This window comes from Boeremia exigua, assembly GCF_020726555.1.
Source record: "Boeremia exigua strain MPI-SDFR-AT-0100 chromosome Unknown C7974scaffold_2, whole genome shotgun sequence".
Classification (NCBI taxonomy): Eukaryota; Fungi; Ascomycota; class Dothideomycetes; order Pleosporales; family Didymellaceae; genus Boeremia; species Boeremia exigua.
Genome location: NW_025763519.1, coordinates 1,332,007 through 1,355,688, shown reverse-complemented (window position 1 = coordinate 1,355,688; position 23,682 = coordinate 1,332,007). Strand labels below are relative to the sequence as shown.

General features: G+C 46.0%; 9 protein-coding genes across 9 annotated transcripts; 4 read left to right on the top strand and 5 right to left on the bottom strand.

Annotated features, from left to right (window-relative positions):
* Window positions 1-293: 293 nt before the first annotated feature.
* C7974DRAFT_327784 (uncharacterized protein) lies at window positions 294-1,309 on the top strand. The gene is made up of 2 exons (XM_046139017.1): window positions 294-596; window positions 645-1,309. Exons 1-2 carry the CDS (start codon window positions 322-324, stop codon window positions 1,237-1,239), a joined length of 870 nt encoding a protein of 289 aa, XP_046001457.1. The 5' UTR covers window positions 294-321; the 3' UTR covers window positions 1,240-1,309.
* C7974DRAFT_385486 (uncharacterized protein) lies at window positions 1,291-3,084 on the bottom strand. The gene has a single exon (XM_046140956.1). It carries the CDS (start codon window positions 2,951-2,953, stop codon window positions 1,790-1,792), a length of 1,164 nt encoding a protein of 387 aa, XP_046001456.1. The 5' UTR covers window positions 2,954-3,084; the 3' UTR covers window positions 1,291-1,789.
* A 1,131-nt stretch (window positions 3,085-4,215) lies between these two features.
* On the bottom strand, window positions 4,216-5,102 carry C7974DRAFT_468821 (uncharacterized protein; the record flags this gene model as incomplete). The annotated part of the gene is made up of 3 exons (XM_046146408.1): window positions 4,216-4,585; window positions 4,635-4,965; window positions 5,039-5,102. The coding sequence occupies 3 exons, from the start codon at window positions 5,100-5,102 to the stop codon at window positions 4,216-4,218; spliced, it is 765 nt and encodes a 254-aa protein (XP_046001455.1).
* A 1,827-nt stretch (window positions 5,103-6,929) lies between these two features.
* C7974DRAFT_102913 (uncharacterized protein) lies at window positions 6,930-7,640 on the top strand. Its single transcript, XM_046134868.1, has 3 exons — window positions 6,930-7,339; window positions 7,404-7,478; window positions 7,583-7,640. Exons 1-2 carry the CDS (start codon window positions 7,044-7,046, stop codon window positions 7,453-7,455), a joined length of 348 nt encoding a protein of 115 aa, XP_046001454.1. The 5' UTR covers window positions 6,930-7,043; the 3' UTR covers window positions 7,456-7,478; window positions 7,583-7,640.
* On the top strand, window positions 7,477-8,670 carry C7974DRAFT_385485 (uncharacterized protein). The gene is made up of 2 exons (XM_046140955.1): window positions 7,477-7,786; window positions 7,837-8,670. Exons 1-2 carry the CDS (start codon window positions 7,721-7,723, stop codon window positions 8,539-8,541), a joined length of 771 nt encoding a protein of 256 aa, XP_046001453.1. The 5' UTR covers window positions 7,477-7,720; the 3' UTR covers window positions 8,542-8,670.
* A 277-nt stretch (window positions 8,671-8,947) lies between these two features.
* Window positions 8,948-9,549, bottom strand: C7974DRAFT_372393 (uncharacterized protein; the record flags this gene model as incomplete). The annotated part of the gene is made up of 2 exons (XM_046140061.1): window positions 8,948-9,348; window positions 9,477-9,549. 2 exons carry the CDS (start codon window positions 9,547-9,549, stop codon window positions 8,948-8,950), a joined length of 474 nt encoding a protein of 157 aa, XP_046001452.1.
* A 3,021-nt stretch (window positions 9,550-12,570) lies between these two features.
* Window positions 12,571-14,410, top strand: C7974DRAFT_430920 (kinase-like domain-containing protein; the record flags this gene model as incomplete). Its single annotated transcript, XM_046144740.1, has 4 exons — window positions 12,571-12,601; window positions 12,720-13,042; window positions 13,095-13,458; window positions 13,509-14,410. The coding sequence occupies 4 exons, from the start codon at window positions 12,571-12,573 to the stop codon at window positions 14,408-14,410; spliced, it is 1,620 nt and encodes a 539-aa protein (XP_046001451.1).
* A 5,470-nt stretch (window positions 14,411-19,880) lies between these two features.
* On the bottom strand, window positions 19,881-21,122 carry C7974DRAFT_302855 (heterokaryon incompatibility protein-domain-containing protein; the record flags this gene model as incomplete). The annotated part of the gene is made up of 2 exons (XM_046137919.1): window positions 19,881-20,230; window positions 20,297-21,122. Coding segments are annotated over 2 exons (1,176 nt in total), but the record flags the coding sequence as incomplete, so codon positions are not given.
* Window positions 21,123-21,889: 767 nt separating this feature from the next.
* C7974DRAFT_460617 (TFIIH basal transcription factor complex p44 subunit) lies at window positions 21,890-23,681 on the bottom strand (the record flags this gene model as incomplete). Its single annotated transcript, XM_046146145.1, has 2 exons — window positions 21,971-23,681; window positions 21,890-21,924 (listed from the first exon to the last, which is right to left on the bottom strand). Exons 1-2 carry the CDS (start codon window positions 23,328-23,330, stop codon window positions 21,890-21,892), a joined length of 1,395 nt encoding a protein of 464 aa, XP_046001449.1. The 5' UTR covers window positions 23,331-23,681.
* Window position 23,682: the final 1 nt, after the last annotated feature.

The following is a 23,682-nucleotide window of genomic DNA, read 5'->3' as shown; positions in this document are numbered from 1 at the left end:
ACGACTGTGCCACATCTAGCGAGCTGCACGGATACTTGCAAGGAACAAACCCACTTGATCCATCCGTTATCTCCAAGAATAATTTCGCTAAACTCGAAGGATCAGCGGGCGCTTAGAGCACGAATCAGAAAGCGGTGTTTGTTCACATTGTATGGGCGCTTTCAGATGGATGAATAGCTGCATGAAGTTGTTGGTAGGAGGCTGCGGCGCGGTTAGGAGAACCAACAGGTGCGCCACGGCTCATGTATTAGGTTTTCCACCCTGCCAGTCAGCTTCGCACACTATCATCATTTATTCTCACGCTCATTTGTACTCAGTGAGATGTTTCTGACCATTGGCCTTCTCATCTTGATCATAGCGACAGCTTCGCGTGCGACAACCTGCGGATACAAGGACGGCAACCCCCAGAGCGCCCGAACAGCTCAGTCTGACTACAGATGCCGCGTAGATACCGCAAACGGATTGTGGGGATTCTGTCCAGCAACTGTGATATCAGCAAGAGATTGCGGTCTAGCCGGAGTATGCGTGGACAGACATTCTTGCACTGATGGTTGTGGCCGTCTATCTGACCGACCGGACATCACCACTTTCTCATGGTCAGTTCTCCCATAGCGTATCAGCCGACGGGATCTAAGAATGAGCAGTGAAAGCTCACAGTTCTGTTCCACTGTGCTACTGATCAATGGCCCTGATCAGTCCTTTGAGTACATTGCTTGCGGAGCAGAAGCTCGAACCGATAGGCTATTTCCGTCTCCGAGCTCCGTCGCAGCAACAACAACACCATCGAGTTTCAGCTCTGTACTCAGCAGCTCTTTGACTAGTCTACCCTCGCGACCGACGACCACGGTCGTAGAAACATCTCCCATACCCACCTCCAGCTCCAGCTCTGCTTTGAACTCCTCAATCGCATCTTCGACACCAGAACCAATCTCTACTACTGCTAAGCAAGAGCCATTGCACCTTGGAGCTATAGTGGGAGGGGCTATTGGGGGCCTTATCGTGATTTGCTTGACCGTTCTCGGAGTCGTACTCATACGACGTAAGCATGGACTTAAGGGACAAGGGACATCGCCCCCAGGCCATACTAATCACGGCTGGAACGAATTCGCAGACGACGCTTCGGGAGATGTTAAGAAGAACAATCACTGGGTGAGTAACCATGGCCCGGTCGAGATGTACAGCGGACATCACGTCAATATGGAACCCGTTGAGCTGGACACCTTGAAACGAGCCAAATGAGAATTACCCCGAAGGAAATACAACTATATCATGTAACAATCACATCTAGAACTCCAGCATTAGACTAATACTACCCAAGTATTCGCGATACAACCTCGTCTGCCGCATTGAACAGCGGGCTGTTGACAGGAGTGGCGAAAGAAATCCGATACGCATGGCCGCTTTCTAGCGGCCTTTGTTGCAGCCACTTCACAACTTCGTAGTATCTACACTATTTTATTGCAGTCGATAAGGTACAGAACTGGGACTAGATATGCTATCACAAGCATACAGACTCTGACAAGAAGACCTAACGCGATCATTGACCCTTTCTGTCTAATCTGTATTTTCTCAAGTGGTTGGTTGACCATACGTGATGATCGAAGGTTTCAGTAACTCTTTCGTTGTTCTCCATCAATTCATCCCACCACAAACACACATCATTGACCGGTTGGACTGGCCCGTCATTCTCCTGGAAGAGCGAGCACCACAAGGTCATGAAGAAAGGGGTCTAGAGAGGCGCCATCTGGACACTAAGATGATTCAGAAGAACGAATGTCTATCGTTGAGACTAGGCCGTCTTTGTTCCATTATACGACCACTGCAACTCGGGCCAAAGTGCCCTTATCTCATCTGTGCCACTCAATACTCCCTCGCCTTTTCCTACAAGGAGGCCTTGGAAACTCCCCACAAGTGTTCGCGTGATGTTGATCATCCGTTCAGCAGTCATAGCACCCTGACCACCCGTTATCCTAAGCCCCTGCTTCATGATAATCAGATCGGAGAAATCGGAGTGGTTTGATCGACCTCCAATATTGATTTCTTTAGCCCAGGCCGACTGTCGAGCATCGAAGTTTGCAAACAGGGGGTCGCCCTTGTGTTGTCCAGAGCTCAACAATAAGTTGGGTATCCGTAGGTCTACCGACGGACTGTTGCCAGAAACCGGGACCCAGAGGCTTCCATCTGTGTTTAGAGCGCCGAGGATCCTATGCTTCTGTTCGTTTGTACGATTGCGTTCGTACAGAATCTGGCTGAGTGCTGCAGAGCCGCCGAGCGAGTGGCCGAAGAATGAAAAATGTGTGGAGTTGAGGGGGATGGATAGGTTCTTTGATATCGTAGGTATGGCATCGAGGACTGCTGATGCGTCCGCCAGACGGTAGTCGTGTACACGCTGCACAAATTTTAACTTCTCCTGCGTATCCGTCTGGTAGTTGAATGGCAAGCCACTCACACCAGTACCATTAGGTAGCTGGATGTACGGTGCCTCATGTGGATGATCCAATGCCACAACTGAGTAGCCTTGAGATGCCATCTCAGAGAGGAGAGCGTGGAATAACCGAGAAGGTGGTCCCGCAAAACCTGGATTGAAGATGAGTGTCGGCAGTTGCAATTTGCTCCATCTTCTTAGAGGGAGGGGCTTCGCCTCGTAAGCTACGGGTGCAGTAATGTTGCCGAAGGTGCCATTTGGAAGTCCGTAGAAGTTATCGTAAAGATTGGACAAGTTGTCCCAGACATACTTTGAGGGCACGGCCTTTTGTTCAGTCGGGTAGTATACGTTGAGTAGGATGAAGGTTCCGGTACCATTGGGTGCTACTGGATCATTCAGGGTGAGCTTGGGAAACACGAATGATTTTGAGCCGACGCTGAACAAGCCCGTTGGAGGTGGAAGAACAAAACTGTGGCAAAGCGCTACGATACCCGCCGCAACTACGAGTATGGGAGTTTGAATTTTCATATTGCTTATATGTAGATCCGAGAATGTCGGCAGCGGATATGTGGTCTTAAGTATCGCAGTCGATATACATGTTCTGAGGAGACGTGGTAGAAATGTTGTCTTGCGTGGAAAGAAAGATTGGTGATTGGATAGGGCCGCCACCAAGCTGACCCGTCATCGAGGACCTTCTACTTTTGAGCAAGGCGCGTGCGGGGTGCGCGTGCAGCGCGTGCCAGTAAAGATTATCTTATCGTCAGCCTTGTAAGCAAGGCAACCCACTAGGCTATGGCCATGCTACCTTTATGTTAGATAAAGATCAATGCCGTCTCACACAACTCATCATTGGTTTGACCTACTTATGTTGCCAGTTGCTCGCCGTTTTCGTTTTCATTGTAAGCGCGACTTCCGTCTCAGTGTGACAGATTTGTCGATTTTCAGCACCGGACGTACTGGGCACAGTTGCTACGTTGATGTCTTGGACTAATTGGACCAGTATGCGCAAATGTCAATTCGTGATCAGGATATATTTTGTAGTACCGAGACTTGTTCTCACATACGACCATAGGACGTTGAAAACAAGTTCTCTTGCCCGACCCGCCGTCTGTCGAGGTACTGTTTTGAGGTGGTTATCGGACTACTGTCATACGTTTCTAGTATCCACGCCCTACTCCGCCTTGCGAACACCCACTGACATGATTAATTAATTGAGGCAAATCTGCTTAGTTACAATATGTGGCAGAAATTACGATCCTGACATGCGTTTTTCACTTGTATACAGCCTACTCCCCAAGACTAGACCTCCTGTCCACCATTGGTCTATAACACGTTTACTGCAACGATGAGAAAGTGCGTGCGTGCGTTCAAACTTAAGCTCTTTAAAAGTCGCTCTTAATAGGGAATGGTACTATATCCCTTGCCTAATAAAGATATTAAGAATACGCTTAACGAATTGGCTCTTAGATTATGTAAGTATATTTTAAGGCCAAGTAAAGTCCTCTTGTACAATCATGTGGTTATGGAACAAGTGAGTGCTAGTCTATGGAAAAATTCTTAGGCTTATGAGACGAGTTTCTTCAAGACGGTGCTACAAAGAAGCACTATCCTCTTGTTTCCTATACCTGCCCGTCCTTATACTTACGGTCCACCTCAAGCTGACGTAGACCTGATGTAGCATCCCTAACTAGCCGTGACCGATATTGCAGCTTCAATGTGTATTGGTTCAAAGGGATAGTTGTGTCAGGCTTCTTTTAAGGCTCGTAAACCCAAAACACATGCCATTCTAGCTAAAGTTTAGCAAGCATAAATCGCCCATTCGATTCTACAAGCTTCACATTTATCTGCTCGGCTCTTATAGTGTGACCAATACTCGAGGAGCCGAACTTGTCCTGTGCTTCCACCCTTGTTTCTTCACTCTCTGGCAATATGAACAGTAGCGGCAGAACGTTGTCCCTCCATAACGGCGCTGAAACACGCCGACTTTTCCACGTCGCACCGACCCAGACGACGAGACTGATTGTCCATAGGACCATGGGTAACGAGAGCCATATCCATTCAACCCTCAAGAATGTAGTGGTTACGAACACTCTCCCGATTGCGACATCAGGCATTCTGGTCCCATTGATTGGTATAGACACATCGCGAATTGTTCTAGTCCTAAAAGTATGGTTAGCACAATAACGTAAAACATATATTGAGAGCTTACATTGCGTTTCCCATAGCGTTAAAGACACACGCAAAGTTGTCATGTGGCGTTTCGCAGGTCTCACGCGTGAATGACGCTGAGAATATCGCTTGGATCTCGTCTTTGTAGAAATATAGCCCCGTACCCGAGTCAGCTTCTTGAACTTGGCCATTAAGGTCTAAAAAGGAATGTCGAGCTGAGTCGTAAGCTTCGAATGTCATACCAAAGGTCTCATTGAACCTGACTCCTTTTCCCTCTCCCCATGGCGGTATGGCGATTAGATCGCCGCTATCATATTTGTCATCGAAGTAATAGGTATCCACAATTTGCTCTTGATATAAACCGCGAATGACTGCAGCATCAATACTGTTAATACAGCGCAGCATGGAGCATTCGGTTCCAATCACCCTGGTGTTATTGCGCACCTTCCTCTGCATTCCCAATTTCTCCAAATCGGCTCTGTTGATGTCGACTCGGAGTGAACGCCATATTGGTGAATCTCTACCAGTGGAGTCGCCCTTGATTCCATCAGTGTTGAGAGCAATCGTGGATAGTGCCCGTTCAACTCTGAAGTACGTGTCCGCTACCGTGTAAAGTGCCGGCGCTGCTGTAAACGTTAAATACGGCGATCCGTCTGGGAAAGAGACGTTGCAGTACTGCGATCGACCTGGCTGGGTAGAATATGCTGTGCAATTACGGTCTAGATGTTCAGTGACATCTACGCATCTTGGACAATACGCTAGGGTAGCGAAGCGATCCCAAGTACAGTTACCTGTTGGACAGATATGTTGTGGATGTAGCGCATTACTACTTGTGCTGCCAAAAATTGCGCTATACATACTGCCTCTTAGAGCAGGGTTCGCACCGCTATCTTTCGAATGTTAGTGGACCATTTCTTATCCTATTGAATGGTTTCCAATACTGACTTGCATTAACGATATTCGGGCCTTTCTCTCGATAAATCGTCGTTCTTGCAGCATATGATATCTGTGTCTCGTCCACTATAGCATCATCCCTAAAATGAATCACGTTCTGGATGAAAGGGTCCACTCCAATACGAAGAATGATTGCAACAGCACCTAATGATGCAAGGTGTCTGAAAGGATTCCTTCAGTAAAGATCTGGCTGAATCAAGGTAGGATGGGCATACCGAGCTCGCAGATGAAGAAGTAGCGCCATTGAGCCAAAAACTCCCCTGCTTGCACTATCAAACAGTTGAATGTCTGCGAGTTTGCGCTCTTTTTCTGAAAACCACACCCATTTCAGCTGGTTGAGTGCATGTGTAACACTGTACAGAGCTCCGATGTTTATAATAGCGCTCAAGATGGAGACCACAGCGTTGAGTGAGATAGGCCAAGTTGGTCGTTGTTCGCCGTCGTACTTGCGAAGGATGATCGCGATAGCGATCAGTCCAGCTGCAGAGCATAGAAGGCCTAGAAGCTCCAATATACAGGTCTCCTGAAAGCTTCGAAACCAGGATAGCTGAAGAAGCGATCGTGGGGAAGACGGACTTTTGGGAGTGTCCTCTACTGCCTTTGGGAGAACTTGGCTTCTTTCCTCCAAACGTATGGCTGGGATCCACCGCCTACCGCTTGAAGCAGTGTCGATAAGGCATCGAGTATCCGTTTCTGCTTGTGAGTACATCGTTGGTGTTGGTGTTTTCCTGCCTCACGCATAAGTGGGATTTTATGGACATTATATCTTCAAGCTTTGGCCAATCGTTGTGTTGTAGCCCCTGCTGAAGATGAGCTGCAATCTGTTCATTTAGGAGGCTAAAATTTTTGGAAGGATCTGTTAATCTAAAGTATGCAAGCCATGAGCAGGAGAGTTGTCCGAGAAAGTGTAGGCAAGGTCCGTGTCATATTCGAAGTATTGTTAGACTTTGTTTATGTACTGACATGTATCAGCAATTTCCATAGGAACTGTCGGAAACATCGTAAGTTTTTATCACATTCACAGTACTTCGGGTATCTCGATCTATTTTACTGTCATGTCAGATGTCTGTGAGCCGTTACTATACCGATAGTTGTTGGTAGCACTGCAACACAAGCAGGCGCAGCTTGAGCCATAAGCAACGTCCCATATTCAGTTTCAAGCTTAATGCGATGTGGCAAGAGTCTACGTCCATCCATATGTATGAATGACACAGAGCGTCTTCCGCGACTGTGGTTGAGCTCGAAAAGTGCAGTCAGCCCCCACACTAAGCGCTTGCGATCAGCCAATATCCTTAACGTGAAATAGCCGAGATTAAGAAAGTTTCAAAAGCCGCCACCAACGCTCGCGAGTGCTGGATTCTATCGTGATTTGTGCCGGTCGGTCCGATGAGCGCGTGGGCTCTTCCTTGGCAGTTACTTCTGTCTGTGTTTACGGGTGAGGGCTAGTTGACTGTATACGGCAAGCCGGAAGACGATGTGGGTATAGCCCAATGCGATGGGTGTTATGCTAAGCTCTAATTCATATACGACCAGATTCAGTGAAATTTTTACATGCGACCATAGGACGTTGAAAACAAGGCTTCCCGTTCGCTCAGCCCGATTTAAGCAAAGTACCGGTGGATTAGTACTCAGGTGGGTGACCACTGGGGAATCCCCACTGTTGTATGTAACGAATCTCTTTTTGCAGCTCTTGGCTCAGCCCTGTGAAGATAAGAATGGAATCATAGGATATAGTACAGCAATGACGCTGAAACCTGCGAAGCGTTACCAGTACCTTTTTGGAGAACAATGGTATGCTCTATGCACGTCTGCTCAATGCGCATCAGGTATGCTTCAATATTAATTAGTCCTTTAGCTTCTATCTACCTCCACAGGGTAAGACGCGCAACAGCCTGGACGGCCAGTAGCAACTACTTGCAGTTTCTACACAGTAGGTGTTTTGTGTAACGGTCAATCTAAGAGTGGTTATACTTTTTTCCATGTTTTTAATCGAGTGGCCATGACGGAGTAAGCGAATTGCTAATTTAAGCCTAGGCGGTCCAGCCATACCTACTATTCCAGCCATGTCCCTACCGCTGCCCCTTCACCAATGTCCCCGCTTTCCCTTCCCGCCCCAAGGATCATAACAGGGGGGTAAGCGTCAGGCTGATACAGTGTGCCAGTGCGGCAGGCATGACCTGTCCGGTCTGGCGTCAACACCTGTGTACGCATCCTGTACATGCGTTGTTTAAAGACTTAGTACAGTCACTCACCAAGTCGTCACTTTGACATTGTCTCATGTTTAGCAGTTTACACCATATCGGCGTGCCCGCGTCAGCCACACCACTTTATCGCCTGTCGACATCACCATGGGTTCCATGATCAAGAATCTTTTGAAAAGGCTGCGCAAATTGCCCGACGGCGAGATCATAAGTGAAGCAGAGTTCAACAATCCTCTAAGTTTCCTACAGCCTTGGGGCTTCACCATCTATCGAACGTACTATGGGCCCGGATCTGATCGGCAATGGGACGAGCTGATCCAGACCATTACCAATGGCGCCAAGGATGCAGTCAGAGGAAACGCAAAATCTACCGATGACCCTGCCATGATTATCAAAGCAGAGAAACTCTTCAATTTAGATACTCGCTCAAATCCTGCAGTTCTAGATGGCTTAACACTAGAAGAAGTGCGGCAGCTTTATCACGATGGAACGGGAGGCCAGCCAATGAACACGGACAGGGACCCATGGCGAATTTTTATGCTAGCAGATACAGAGGTGTTGGCAAACCCTGACCTTGCTATGATCAAATGTGTAGCAGCAGACTACGACGCTGCTGCTTGCGTGCCAAAGAATCCGCGATTTGGCCCACAGCGGTACTTTGGGTGGTTGAGAATGTCTTCAGACCACGTTCTCAAACTATGGTCTGAATTGGAGATATATGTCCTTGAACAAATTGTCAATCATACAGCGGGTGGTCCCAGTGCGTGGTGGGATCCAGATGATGGATGTTGAGCCAGCTTCAAGTCGCAATTTATTGCTTTTATGCTACATGATTGATGCAACGAAGCTGCTTTGCAAATAGAAATTCATTCAACAATCGCAGTATCCGTCATCAAGATATAGCGTGCATAGTAAATGAAAGCATAACTCATGTAGCGGTAGCCTTTAACAGCTAATTCTCACTGGACAGAGGCACAAACAGAATTGCCAATGTAACATGCAATGATAACCTCCACTGCAACTGTAATCTGATGAAAGGAGAATTAGTTTGTATTCTCGCTGGTCACAGCCACTATCCGGCGAGATTGATGTAAGGATATTGGGAGCTCTCACGACCCTAATCCCACTGTGCCGTCAAATCCCCAACATGGCTAGGCATTGCGGGTTGAATAGCCAACAACGCGACAACTATCGTTTTCTAGATCATCGAAGATGTATTGATCTCCAATCTCTTCAGGTCCAACTCGTATGCTTCCATAAAGCTCATGATGTTTTGAGCTCCAGGATCCGAGCTATTCTCCATTGTTTCGCGTAAGAGGTCGATGGCTGCGGTTGCAACAGTATTGACACGGTAAATCGCCCACGTGTAAAGCGCTTTGACCCACTCCGACCAAAATTCCGCGATGGTTGTCTGATCGTCTGGATATGCCGCGTTGTGTGCAGCCTGCAAGGCTCGAAATCGATCGCCAATGTTGTTGATTCTCGCAGTCAATCGACCATTGACGTTAGGCTGGTTCTGATTGTTCAGGTATTTTAGCATGGCGAGAGCCGCTCGTATCTTTCTGATCGCCTTCATAGCATCTGCTTGCGTTCCGCTTGCTGCCACTTCTTCAAGTCGCCTCCTTCAATAAAGTCTTTTCCCAGCACGATCTGTAGCACAAACGGAGCTATTAGCACCCACCTAATATACGGTCATGTAATAAGAGAGAATAAAAATACCTACTTACCGACGTTTTCGTTTGTTGGATTGGCACACGGAGTCCAATAAAATTTGCGTTTTTTGTGACGCTCCCCAGACATTTCATGACCCGTGGGAAGATAAACCTCAACCCTGAATCAACACCTAGGCTGCTCCCACCTAGAAGAGGTGGGGCAGAGACACCTATAGGCATCGTTCGAGTTATTTCGAAGTAAGATGCTGCCACTGCCCCTGTGGTCGCCGTTGCGCCGCTTCGAAGTCTAGCAGAACGAATATTAGTAGTTTGGGTCTTCTAGATTTTACGGAATACACTCATCTGCTGGCGTACGCGTCCTCCACAAATTGATCAATGAGCTAGCCATTCACAAGATGTTCTACTGATCGTATTGTAAGCCAAAGAGGAGACAGGTGAATCGTGGAAGCTCATAGACACATTTGATTATTTTACTCATAGAGCTCGGAAAATAGGGGTATGTCGCGAAAAATCTCACAGAACATACCAAGGCCCTCTGCCTGTGGCGCAGAAGTTGTTACGTACTTATTGTAGCAAAGTATGTTCGAAGAATATCTCTATACGTTTGTATTTTAGTTTATAAATCAAGTGCAGTTTCTAAGAGCTTTAGAGACGTAGCATATTATGTAAGCTACATGCGTAGATATACAAATTCAACTCATGTGTAGCTATCTGTAACTAAAGATCTAGCCTAGGGCCTCTGACGCGCGACAACTTGCAGAGACCTTTGCAACTACCCGAAGGTAAGTTAGATGTTCTATGTAATTATCATCTCAAGAGTGGACTTCTTGATGTTTGTTGTGTTTTTCTCACTCGTTTAAGTCGGGTGGCCATTACGTAGTACGGGGTAAGCGGATTGCTTGTCTGGCTTACCGTGTCCGTGCGCGTAACGCCCGGAGTCGCGTGACGCCCGATCACTAAAACAAGCATCTATCTTTAACGCGTCATAACTCCACAACTATGGCACCTATTAATAATGCGCTTGCAGCAATTAAAGCGCTAGAACTAGGAGAGAAACTTGTATATTAAAAAATTACTAATTAGTTTGGTGTTAATTGCTTAACGCTAGCGCAGAGACACAGGGGTGTTTAGGCACCTCTAGAGGTTAAGAACCTTAACTAGCAGAAGCTTACTCTATAATAAGAGAAGGAGCTTATAACTTATATAAAGGAGCTTACTACTTATTATATACTACCTATAAGGGAGATAATATAGAATTTTGCGTCTTCTATAGCTAAGGAGCATATAAGCAAGAGCTAGGTTACTTAGTTTATTAATAACTACTCTATCTATCTTATCTCTTAATACTTAATAGGTATAGACGCTAATTACTATAACGCTAATTTATATACAAAGTATAAGCTATACTTTAACCTACTATAATGCAAGGTTACTAAATATAAGGTTAAGAGCTGCTATATATATAATATAGATAAAAAGGGGTTTATAATTAGAATTACTACTAGGATAAAATACGTGTTTAGTAGGCAGATATAGGAGAAGAGGGAGGTTAAAGCATTACTTTAAGATAGTAATAGGGCCTAGGTTATACTACTAGCTTATATATATAGTAATAGGACTATACTGCTACTAGGCATCCTCTATAAATCTGCTAATAGTACTATCTAATTAAGCTAGGTAGAGGAAGTATAGCTAGGGGTATATAACGTACTTATTTCCTCCTTACCTACTAGCTAGACTAATAATAATATAGGCCTTGCCTAGCTTTAACAGGTATTTAATTGCTTTACTAAGACTAAGGCGCAGAGGAAGTAGCACCTCCTAATCCTTAATAGCTATAGATCCTATATAACTATAGACTTTATTAACTACTATAATTAGAATAAGATACTCCTAGCTATTCTACCTCCTTACTTAACCTATATACTATAGCTACTTAATATAGTTATGTTTAAGCCTCTCTTAACTGCATACTTAAAGGAGCTTATAATATACCTTTATAATAGCTAGGGACTATTAGTAATTAAGAAGAGTAACTTCTTCTATCTATTCTAGAAGGCCTAGATAAGCATATTTACTTAGGGGTTAATACTTAAGTCTTTTAAGGCAATAGGTATAGCACCTCTTTAACCTAATATTATCCTTTACTACTTTGCTAAGCCTTCTCCCTAGGCCTCTAATGCTAGTAGAAGCTCTTCTTTAACCTACTCTAGCAGAGATTAGCTAAAAATAGAGACCCTACTATGCAAGGTTGCTAAGGATAAGAGTAGTAAGGAGTTAAAGAAGATTAGCTACTTGCTCTACTATATCTTAGTCTAAAACTAGCTACTCTACTATAAGATAGTAGGCCTAAAAGAGGTTTTTAAGACTTAGAAGAAGTATAAGAAGAAGAGCAAAGTTCTTAACTTCTAGGAACCTAAGAACTATTATAGTAGAGCAGTGTTTTACTCTCCTTATAGGGTTAATAAAGCACATTAGTATAAGTAGGTAAAATAATAAGAAGCTAAGGTAGAAGAGGTTAAAAAAGCAGAGATAGCTAAACTTAGGCACGCAAGTAAGCTATATAAAGAGTAAATAGCTTAGGAGAAGCATAAGCAACGTGCAATAGAGAAGGAAGAGAGAGACTATACTAAAGCTAAGAAGGCAGAAGAAGTAGCTAAACGCAAGGCTAAAAAGGAATATTAGAAGCAAGCTTATAATGCCTAGCAAGCTATCTAATTATCCTAAAGAGGTAATAAGACAGCTTTAAAAGCTTCTATAGTTAAACTAAAGCCTACGCGTTATAGTATAGGTGCGCGTAGCTATCTAAAGCTAGCAATGCTGCCTCTACTAACACGCACCTATACTATATATAGCAGCTAAACTGCTATATTATATAGATAGATTATATAAGCAATAACAATTGCATAGCCCTATAGAATACTCTACTAAAAAATCTAATAATAATAGCTATTATACGTGGCTTAATAGCCTTATTTTTATAATGGGCTCAAAGGCCTGGAGCGGGCGTCACGCGACTCCGGGCGTTACGCGCACGGACACGGTAGTCAATCCAGCCATGGTCTAATATTGTTCCGGCCATGTCCCTGGAAAATGACGCTGTGCCTTCATTGATCTCCACACTTTCCCTTCCCGCCCCAGAGTATTCATGTCGCTAGCGCATTCACTCAAGACTATCGGTAGGAGGTACTGGAGCCGCAGCGAACCTCCTGCATCTCCGCGCCCTCGAGCGCCCACTATTACATGTCGAGGTATTACCTGTAAAGTCCTATTCTCGACCAGGCTAAACTGTGACAGGCAGACCTATCAGCCGTGATGAATTATTCAAGTACACGAATGGGCGTTTTTTGGCAAACGAGAAGAAGGCCCTTGACCGCAGATATCTGAATTTTGACATAGATCAACTCTGCGCAGTAGGCGCGTCCACTGGGCAACAATCACCTGTCCGTGCAATTGAAAAGATGGAGGGAGGGTTCAGCAAGGCGCTTCTTCTATGTAAGGAGGATGGAAGCGAAATCATTGCGAAGATGCCGTTCTCCATTGCTGGGCCATCAAAGTACACAACAGCTTCTGAAGTAGCTGTTCTTCAATATTGTAAGGATGCCATGGATACAAATGCGGTGTTGTGCATAAGACTAATTGTAGTAATAGTATATAAGCATACTCGATCAGGTCCCTGTTCCGAAGGTTTTAGCCTGGGATTCTGATCCGTCAAACCCTGTGGGCGCCGAATACATTATGATGGAAAAGGCTCCTGGGATACAGCTATTCAAGATATGGGCCGAAATGAGTGACTGGGATAAACTATGCATTGTGCAGCAGCTAACAAAGCTTGAAGGCCAAATAGCCCGGATCCGCTTCCCTGCCAGCGGAAGTCTTTACCTCTGCGAGTCCATGGGAGACAACGACACATATGTCAGTCTAGGTCGCGAATCGGACCCATCTGGACAGTTCTGCATAGGGCCATCCTGTGAGCGAGGATGGCACCCCCCAGGCATGACAGCGTCTTTGCGTTCTGCTTTCAACCCAGGACCATGTCAGTAGCACATCTTGAAAGATCCTCCCCAGACTGACTTTTCTTGGCAGGGCCTGATTTGTCTTCTTTCGGTATCGCCCTTGTTGAACGGGAGATTGCGCTCCTCAGACAGGAGTTGACGACCGCTACCTATAGCCCACCCCGTGGATCTTTTGATGAACAAATGACTGTTCTTGAGATGACCAAACGAGTAATGTCTGCCTTAAATGAACCCACATTTATCGACCGAGTCTCTGAGCCAGTCTTGTGGCACACTGATCTACACATGGGCAATATCTACGTGTCTGAAGAGGATCCAGCCAAAATTGTCTCTCTTATTGACTGGCAGTCAATTGTGGTCTCACCTTCATTCATTCAAGCACGCTTCCCAGAATTCTTGCCAGTCAATGAAGACTACGCCCTTGGTACTACAGAGTTTCCTAAGCTTCCGCAAAACTACAATGAGATGGACGCGGACAGTAGAGAATATGCAGAGCATAAGCTGAAGGAAGCTAAGCTAGCAAAGGGGTGGGAGCTAAGCAGTGGATCAGAGAACAATCGGGCATACAAAGTTTTGCGAATACCGTCATTCTTACGCGAACTCTTTATCCGAAGCGGGGAGGTCTCAGAAGAAGGCGTAATACCACTTCAGGCCTGTCTTATTGAGCTTTCTAAGACATGGAACGATCTAGGCTTCACAAACCAATGCCTAGTCAATTTCAGCGAAGCTGATATGCAAAGACACGAGCAGCAGTTCAAAGAGTATCGCAGCTATCACGAAGTACACGAACTTGCTAGAAAGATGCTTAGGACTGATGTTGAGGGCTGGATCACGCCCCAGGTCGATTTTGCGGCAAAGCAACAGCAGAACGAAGAGCTGCTCCGAGAGGTCATGCGCAGAAGCGATGAGTACAACAAGTCACCGGAGGAGATTTGTAAAATTTGGCCATACCAGGAAAATTCACAGACTTAATCCTATTCGGGATGAATTTTGCCCCGCCGTTGTTGACGACCGCAGGGCGTTTCTAGCCACCAAGGACGCTTGAAGTAGCAGGAGTATACCTCGCCAGAGGTGGCCTTATCGAGCGATGCATCGGAATCACGCGTGGAAGACGGCTCAAGGGGGCCACGTCCTGCTTGCGCCATAATTTACATCACTGCACAGAACATGCACAAGTAACCACTTGTTATCAAATCACGACGGTACTTAAGACAAGAAAGACCATTCAATTGCTTACATGCCTTGTTCACCAAGCGACAGATGTTCCGTTCGGCTTCAGCGTTCACGATGGTATTCAGTTGGAATCATGCGCAACGGATAGATACATGCTAGTACTGACATAACCCAGTGTGAGCCGAAGTTTGATTGGCGAAGACATGTCCAAATATACTCTTAGTATGAATGACATCTAACCCCAGCCATAAATATAGCAATGCTTGGTAGGTCTGGTAACAATCTTCCAACATGGCCACGAAAGAAATTCTTTGATGTTGAGCACTCTTCAGGCATGTTCATCCAATCTTGGAACTAAATTCCTTCTGGAGCTCAGCGGAAGCTCTTGCGGCTTCATCCTTCTGCTTGTCCTCTGGGACAGTCACGTCGATCTGAGCGCTGGCAATATTTGCATGGGTACCGTTCTTGCTTATGAACTTCTTAATTGCGGTGTTCTTGGCCTGAGAATTTGCTTGGAGGTAGATATTCTTTTTGCCATCTATCACCTCACCAGCGTCAATGCGAAACTGGTGCTCCTTGTTTTCTGTTACGGTGTTGGTTGGAAACAATGCGTTGTCCTGGATTATGGTTCTTGAACAGTTTCGTATAGTGGTCCGATTCAAGAACAAAGCTCTTGAAAGATTTCCAGACTTTAGACATTGAAGGAATGGCGATAAGTGTCGTTGAGTAGATCGCGATAGGAGAAACTAGAAATGGGGTTTTGAACACAAGAACACTAGAGTGAAGATTATACTTCGGAATGATCAGTGTATCGGAAGCTGTTGCTAGAATAACTACACTGAGTAAGACTGATACTTGTATATATATTCGACATTGATACGGCACAGCACTGACTTTTCCTGACCTGAACTAGCTCCCTGCAGGTGCGTGACCAAAACTGACGATGCCCGGTTTCATTAGCTGTGACTATGTACTGACATGCTTTTAAGCGCTAGAGAGGTGCAGTAGTTTGGTCTGAAGCGTTCGCAACCTTGCAGTCCCAAGCGTGAACATCCGTCAGGTTGAAGGTTGGGAAGAATTGATGCACCAATTCTCTGAGACAATTAGACGCCCAGCAGCAATGTGGAGAATCACGGCTTTATACCTAAATACAACTAAGTTTGGTTCATTACAGGAGGCGTATGGACCATTTTGAGTTTTGCGTTGATATTCATTGGGCCAAATGTGTCACATCCGCGCGGTCGGCGTACTGTCTTGGGCTACAGCGCAGGAGCAGCATCTGTGGTTCTCTTAGGTGTCAGCGTCAGCAGGACTTAATGCAGTTTAGTTGTAACGTCACGACAAGCCAAGAAAAGCGCATAGCCGCTGGCCAACCAGTCTGTAGAGAGTCCCCTAAGACCCCCAGCAATGATTTGTAACCTACGATCTGAGAGATTTTAAGCTTGTCTTCCGCGGCGCTACCGTGTCCGTGCGCGTAACGCCCGGAGTCGCGTGACGCCCGCTCCGGGCCTTTAAGCCCATCACAAAAATAAGGCTATTAAGCCACGTACAATAGCTATTATTATTAGATTTTTTAGTAGAGTATTCTATAGGGCTATGCAATTATTATTGCTTATATAATCTATCTATATAATATAGCAGTTTGGCCGCTATGTGTAGTATAGGTGCGTGTTAGTAGAGGCAGCATTGCTAGCTTTAGATAGCTACGCGCACCTATACTATAACGCGTAGGCTTTAGTTTAACTATAGAAGCTTTTAAAGCTGTCTTATTACCTCTTTAGGATAATTAGATAGCTTGCTAGGCATTATAAGCTTGCTTCTAATATTCCTTTTTAGCCTTGCGTTTAGCTACTTCTTCTGCCTTCTTAGCTTTAGTATAGTCTCTCTCTTCCTTCTCTATTGCACGTTGCTTATGCTTCTCCTAAGCTATTTACTCTTTATATAGCTTACTTGCGTGCCTAAGTTTAGCTATCTCTGCTTTTTTAACCTCTTCTACCTTAGCTTCTTATTATTTTACCTACTTATACTAATGTGCTTTATTAACCCTATAAGGAGAGTAAAACACTGCTCTACTATAATAGTTCTTAGGTTCCTAGAAGTTAAGAACTTTGCTCTTCTTCTTATACTTCTTCTAAGTCTTAAAAACCTCTTTTAGGCCTACTATCTTATAGTAGAGTAGCTAGTTTTAGACTAAGATATAGTAGAGCAAGTAGCTAATCTTCTTTAACTCCTTACTACTCTTATCCTTAGCAACCTTGCATAGTAGGGTCTCTATTTTTAGCTAATCTCTACTAGAGTAGGTTAAAGAAGAGCTTCTACTAGTATTAGAGGCCTAGAGAGAAGGCTTAGCAAAGTAGTAAAGGATAATATTAGGTTAAAGAGGTGCTATACCTATTGCCTTAAAAGACTTAAGTATTAACCCCTAAGTAAACATGCTTATCTAGGCCTTCTAGAATAGATAGAAGAAGTTACTCTTCTTAATTACTAATAGTCCCTAGCTATTATAAAGGTATATTATAAGCTCCTTTAAGTATGCAGTTAAGAGAGGCTTAAATATAACTATATTAAGTAGCTATAGTATATAGGTTAAGTAAGGAGGTAGAATAGCTAGGAGTATCTTATTCTAATTATAGTAGTTAATAAAGTCTATAGTTATATAGGATCTATAGCTATTAAAGATTAGAAGGCGCTACTTCCTCTGCGCCTTAGTCTTAGTAAAGCAATTAAACACCTATTAAAGCTAGGCAAGGCCTATATTATTATTAGTCTAGCTAGTAGGTAAGGAGGAAATAAGTACGTTATATACCCCTAGCTATACTTCCTCTACCTAGCTTAATTAGATAGTACTATTAGCAGATTTATAAAGGATGCCTAGTAGCAGTATAGTCCTATTACTATACATATAAGCTAGCAGCATAACCTAGGCCCTATTACTATCTTAAAGTAATGCTTTAACCTCCCCCTTCTCCTATATCTGCCTACTAAACACGTGTTTTATCCTAGTAGTAATTCTAATTATAAACCCCTTTTTATCTATATTATATATATAGCAGCTCTTAACCTTATATTTAGTAACCTTGCATTATAGTAGGTTAAAGTATAGCTTATACTTTATATATAAATTAGCATTATAGTAATTAGCATCTATACCTATTAAGTATTAAGAGATAAGATAGATAGAGTAGTTGTTAATAAACTAAGTAACCTAGCTCTTGCTTATACGCTCCTTAGCTATAGAAGATACAAAATTCTATATTATCTCCCTTATAGGTGGTATATAATAAGCAGTAAGCTCCTTTATATAAGTTATAAGCTCCTCCTCTTATTATAGGGTAAGCTTCTACTAGTTAAGGTTCTTAACCTCTAGAGGTGCCTAAACACCCCTGTGTCTCCGCGCCAGCGTTAAGCAATTAACACTAAACTAATTAGCAATTTTTTAATATACAAGTTTCTCTCCTAGTTCTAGCGCTTCAATTGCTGCAAGCGCATCATTAATAGGTGCCATAGTTGTGGAGTTATGACGCGTTGAAGATAGATGCTTGTTTTAGTAATCAGGCGTCACGCAACTCCGGGCGTTACGCGCACGGACACGGTATCGAGTACAATTGGCCAGAGTATGACCGAACTCTCCAGGCTTGTCCAAAAGCGACCTTCGCGCGTAACTTAGACGCTCGTGAACAGTGGTAGCAAACGCATTTTTATCTTCTGTCTCCTTGACCAATATCATTGGTCGCGGTACAATAAAGAAATTTGATGGTGAATGGCAAGGAGACAACAAGGCCTCCCATTCGCTCAGCCCTATCTAGGCAACGTACTGGTGGATCAGTACCAGGTAGGTGACCAGCCGTTTTATGTATTTCTCGCTGTCTTTACTGGCTTGCGGTCCCAAGATGCTTTAGGTAGGAAACTTGCCTGTCTGGGACAAGTGTGCATTTGTGACTTCCTCGTTGTGTGTTGCCTTCCTTTTGCACCCACTACGAAAACTACAAAAACCGTAATGGGATCCTCTTATTCATGATCGAATTTATTCTTCTCGGGGAAGTGTCGAAACACATTTGGTCGACTAGATTGTTGCGTTACACAAAGCCCGCGCTTCTCTTATCTGGATCCTCAGTCAGCGCCCCTAAGTCGCTCCATCTACGAGCGATCAGCAACTATGGACCAGGTTCTACAAGAAGTGATTGACAGAAACAGCAGCTACACGTCCATTGAAAGCTAGCAGAACATGCTGTTGTTATCCTATGCATTCTACCGCTCCGCTAATAAAGCTAGCGCATAGGCCGAGTGTCTGCAACAACAAAAAAGTCCTGCCGTTCTTAGGTCTTCCGATCCGACAGAAACACCAAGGGATCTTTCCAGCTTAAATGCCGTGATGTGAGCATTTTGTGCATATAGGAGAGTTTTAGTGCTCAGCGTGCTCGTAAGAATTGCATGTTCGCGCAGTCCTTCGTCTGTATCAAACAATGACCACCGTTTGTTCCTCGACCCGCGTCCCTGCTTTGTACATTTTCAATTCTGGTAGCTGGCCGCTCTTCTGCTCATGCTCACGCTCGTGCTCGTGCTTCCACCGCCCATCCTTTCCATTTCCACCAACTCGTTCAGTACGTCTGTAATACTCCATATCATCCCACCACAGCCTTCTGTAGGCCTCTTCCCACGGAGACTCCTTGGCGTGATATCCCCGATCCCACTCTCGTGGTGAAGTAACTCGATGTGGCCAATTGTCTTGGAATCCACATTGGTAAGCGTACCATGCGCACTCATCCCACACGGCATGACCGATGCGTCTATATGTTCCCAGCGCGTCGTCTGTGAGTACTAGCGCCAGGGTGTAGACTTTGAATGGTGCGTGGTTGGGGTGGAATAGCGTGCACGACAAGTCTTTGCTATAGTGACGTTGGGCGATGGCAATAAAGGTGATCTCTTGCGAGGGATCAACGATCTCGTCGGGTTGGAAACACCCACGAACGAAACGGAAGGGTCCAGTGCGCCTTAGTTCGTCCAAGTCCGCGGTACCGTCAGGGCTGGGGTTTTGCTCTGAGAAGAGGAAGTAGTATTTTGGAAGAACAATCCTGTCCTTGAAGATCACGTGCTCGAGGTTTTCACGTCCTGAGGGTATCATATGGGGGACCTGCGCTGCCGCTTCTCGAATGCTGTATGGATAAATGGCGTTCACGTACCCTCTCCGAACATGACCGTGGATTGTGGCTTGACCAGTTTGTCTGTCGACGCTGCCAGACACCCATACATCTCGTATCTCACAGACGCACTCAATGTTAGTCAAGTCCTGTACCTCATACATCACTGGCGCAGTGACAGATGCCCAGGACCAACTTGGAGCAAGAGGTTGCTTATGACGGATGTGCTTATTGCCTTCGATATCAAAGTTGGTAGTTGCGTTCATGATGAACTTGGAATTGTGCGATATGCCCCAAAGAAGGCCAATGTGGAAATAGTCTGACCATAATCCAGCTAAATAGGCATGTTTCGTGTGCCGCGCAAGAGCCTGGCCGACACCAGCAAGAGCAGCCAACCGATCGCTTGGCTGCGTCATGCCTCTGTGTGTGTACTCCATAACGATGGAACGCCAATGCTGGTGCTTCATTTTGGAGGCGAAGTCTTTGATTGCATACTGCCCATCCTCCATGTCTGGGTCGCTGAAAAATTCGGTGGAATCCAAAACACCGCTGCGGACACATTTGTGTGACGAAGAATGGCGTGTATTGCCTGACGTCGGCGTCTTCTCAGAGCCATGTAGGGTGATGCATTCCCACCTGAGCTGCACACTATCGAAGATGAGCATGCGTGGTGACAAGAGTTGTTCTTGGAGGACCCAAGCGCGTCCATACAGCGCTGGATCTCCGCCCCCAACGTCTTTGGGTTGAGGTCGACCGTAAGTGATGAAATGGAGCCTGAAAAGAGTTCCTGAACCTGCCTGCGAGGGTACATCCATGTAAAAGGGAAGGTTCAGCAGCCCATCTCTCTCATGAAAACAACCCACGTCTCCGCCAGGGGCATGAGCAGCCGCTATTGTCAAAAGAGCATACCGGTACACGTCACACATCGTTGCGGCTTCAGCTGCCCAGTCGTTGCTGTCATCCTGTATGATACACATCGAATCAATCCAAATGTAGCGGAATCCCAATGTACGGGTTGTGTGGATGGCATCTCTAAATGTCTTCGACATCTTCTCGGGAGGCACACATTTCCTGTGCTGCTCGTAGTTTTCTTTCACAGTACGGATGATCGATTTCAATCCCCAACAATGACTTAATGCGAGATAAAATCGATCTACTTGGGCTCCAATATCGATTTCGCTCTCGATAAGCCTGACCATGTCGTTACTGACATCCAGCAATCTCGTGGGTAAGAAAGGCGAGGAGCGGCTTGATATTGCGATACGACATCTGTCGTGCGTCTTGACACACGATTTGATCCAGAAAGACGCAAGCTGAAGGGAACCGTCCGAGCCGGTGTGATGGTTGTCCAACCTTGCAGCTTCGTCCAGCATCGTTGCAAGATCACCGGCAGAATGATGAACACTTCCCGAGATCCGCATCGTTGAGGAAGAATTGCTTTTCTCCTGACCCAGTACGCCTATGCAAGAAGCAATTAACCGCCTCGGGATCCGCACTGCAGCGGTCGATGCCTCTCGGAACTCGACTTTGAGGATCGGTAGGGGGGCTCGTGCAGGATCGAGGGCGAGAATAATTTGAAGTGGTTCATCGTGGTCACTAAGAAGTAATGGATGCTCGAAATCTGCAGGTGTATAGTAGACAATACGACATATGCGACAACGTAAGTCAGATGCATTCTTCAAGTCGCGCATACGAGCATGAAGTATGATCTCGTGTGGCGCCCACACAATGTCTTCTGGCCGTTTCGCATCCTCTGGAATCCGAGCTTTTGCTAAAGCCCCGGACCAGAATAACTGGCAGCGATCGCAAAACATCTGAGCGTAGAAGTGCTTGGGGTGAGTGATGAATCGAGGCTGAGGTTAGCGCGCTTACGAAGTAGAGCAGCATCAGACTCTTGGCTGCATATGTCTCTGGTCGCCTTCTCGACATGGTACATGAGGTCGATTGAGAGCATAGAAATTTCTTCCTGTGCATTGGCGATGTCGTACCAGAGATGACTTTAGATGTATGGAAAAACGTCACGAAAACAAGAAAAGAGCAGCCCGCCTCTTATGATTCAATTATTGTTGGCTTCATCACCCGGTCATGGCCACGTCTCCCTGTGTCTCCGCATCGGCAATTGCCCCTGGGTCCAGTCTACTCAGGCATCCTGGGCAGTTGTGCAGCACCATGTGGCTGAACACATCACAGTCGATGCAGAAATGACTCTCACACGACCGACACTCATATCTCGCGCTCTCACTCGCGTGTTGCTCTCCACTTTCATCTTCTTCCGTCCTGCTGTCGCCCTCAGTATGCCCATTAAACATGCTCCCCGTCGTCGGCTGCCTCTCTTTCTTCAGAGCTCGCGCAGCCAGCTCTTGCTTTGAGGGGATCTCAGGGAAGACTGACAGACAGCCCACGCAGTCTTTAGACCTCTTCTCGCGTGCACGCTGCCATGACACAGTTGCCCAATTCCTTAGTGGGAATAGATGGTGATAACTGCGCGCCAGATGCGTCGAGAGTAGAAGTGTGAGCTGGCAGCTCGGACATGTCACAGGAAGAGAGCACACCTTCGCGCTACACCTTGAACACGTATAGCCTCCTAATGTTAGATTGCCATGGCATGCACATATTGTCGGCGAGTCCTCGACCACACGTGAGGGAAATCCCATCATCATCAGCGCTGCACCTTTCTCAGGCTGCTGAGTAGTAGATGCGGTGTCTGATCGGATGACGGGCGGTGTAGTTGTTGCGATCAGAAGCTCTTTGAGCATTTCCTGGTCGGTCGCGATAGTGTACTCGCTCTCGTCTCCAGCATTTGTTCGCGTTACAATTTCCTGGCATATCTTAAGTCGTGCGCCCATGCCTATGACGCTGACTCTAATGCGGTCGCGCACGCAAGATTTGACAGTCTGGTGAATATCCCCGGGATCGAGGGAGAGGAGGGAGCCAAAGACAACTATAACTTCTCGCGTGCCGTGGTTTGGTGTATGATACAAGGTTGCGCGTGCAAGCTCGAGGGCGTTTTGCAGACTGGGCGCGCCCTTTGGCTCCTTGCCCGTCTCTTTACTTCGTAATCCTAAGATCGCTGCTGCGTGCTCTGCTGGATTACCTGAGAGCTCGGAAACTCGAATGCATATGCCATCATGCATGCCGAGAACGCTCATCTGGGAGATCGGATTTTGCTCGAAGAACTCGCGGACGTATTCTTGCGCATAGTTTATCATGGTATAGAAGCGGTTCGGTCGCATGTCCTTCTCCAACATAGCCTCAGACAGGTCCAGTACCAGAACGACGTGCCGTATAATACCACGTTGGAAAGGTTTTGTATCCTTGCGCAATCGTTTGCGCTTGCGCTCCTCTTCTCGTTCCTGCACACTTTGTCCTATGTCTTCGTCGCCAGCAGATACTTTGGTTTTCTCGACCGTCCGCGAATCTTCGGTTTCCCAAGCTTTGCGCGCCGGCTTTGGTGCAGCTTCTCTAGCACCTTGTCTGCCGCCGGCCTGCGGCTGTGCTTGTCTGCTTGAGTTGGCTCGAGAGCCAATATACTCGTCGCCAGAAACCTCATCGCCATCGTAGGAATAGTCTGAGTCGGCCATACGTGCGAGAGCGTGCGTGAAGGTGCGGGAGTGGCTCTGATGGCAGTTCTAGCAGCCACCGCAGATGGATCTGGTGCGCTACGGGCGTGATCGAAGTCGCAATCGGAAGGCAGGCAGGGTTGTGTTGTCTTCCCTGACTGTATTATATTTCGTAGAACGTGCGAAGAGTGAGCTATGGCGAGAACAGGCGCGCAACAAATGAACAACGGAAGATGACGTCGTGGGATTTCATTTGCAGTCCGCCAATAGTTTTCTTTTCAAGGTAGAGCTGCGCGGCACGTTCATATGCGAGCTGAGTTCAACCGAGTCTCATTAAGGCGTTGGAGGTTCCAGTCGCGTGGTAGCTTTGTGA

Bases quoted from the DNA above. Each gene is read 5' to 3' on its own strand.
- C7974DRAFT_327784 (XM_046139017.1), top strand. From the start codon at position 322: ATGTTTCTGACCATTGGCCTTCTCATCTTGATCATAGCGACAGCTTCG. The intron at 597-644 runs GTCAGTTCTCCC...AAGAATGAGCAG, and splicing joins GACATCACCACTTTCTCATG to TGAAAGCTCACAGTTCTGTT.
- C7974DRAFT_385486 (XM_046140956.1), bottom strand. From the start codon at position 2,953: ATGAAAATTCAAACTCCCATACTCGTAGTTGCGGCGGGTATCGTAGCG.
- C7974DRAFT_102913 (XM_046134868.1), top strand. From the start codon at position 7,044: ATGGGTGTTATGCTAAGCTCTAATTCATATACGACCAGATTCAGTGAA. The intron at 7,340-7,403 runs GTATGCTCTATG...TTAGTCCTTTAG, and splicing joins TACCTTTTTGGAGAACAATG to CTTCTATCTACCTCCACAGG.
- C7974DRAFT_385485 (XM_046140955.1), top strand. From the start codon at position 7,721: ATGACCTGTCCGGTCTGGCGTCAACACCTGTGTACGCATCCTGTACAT. The intron at 7,787-7,836 runs GTACAGTCACTC...CATGTTTAGCAG, and splicing joins ATGCGTTGTTTAAAGACTTA to TTTACACCATATCGGCGTGC.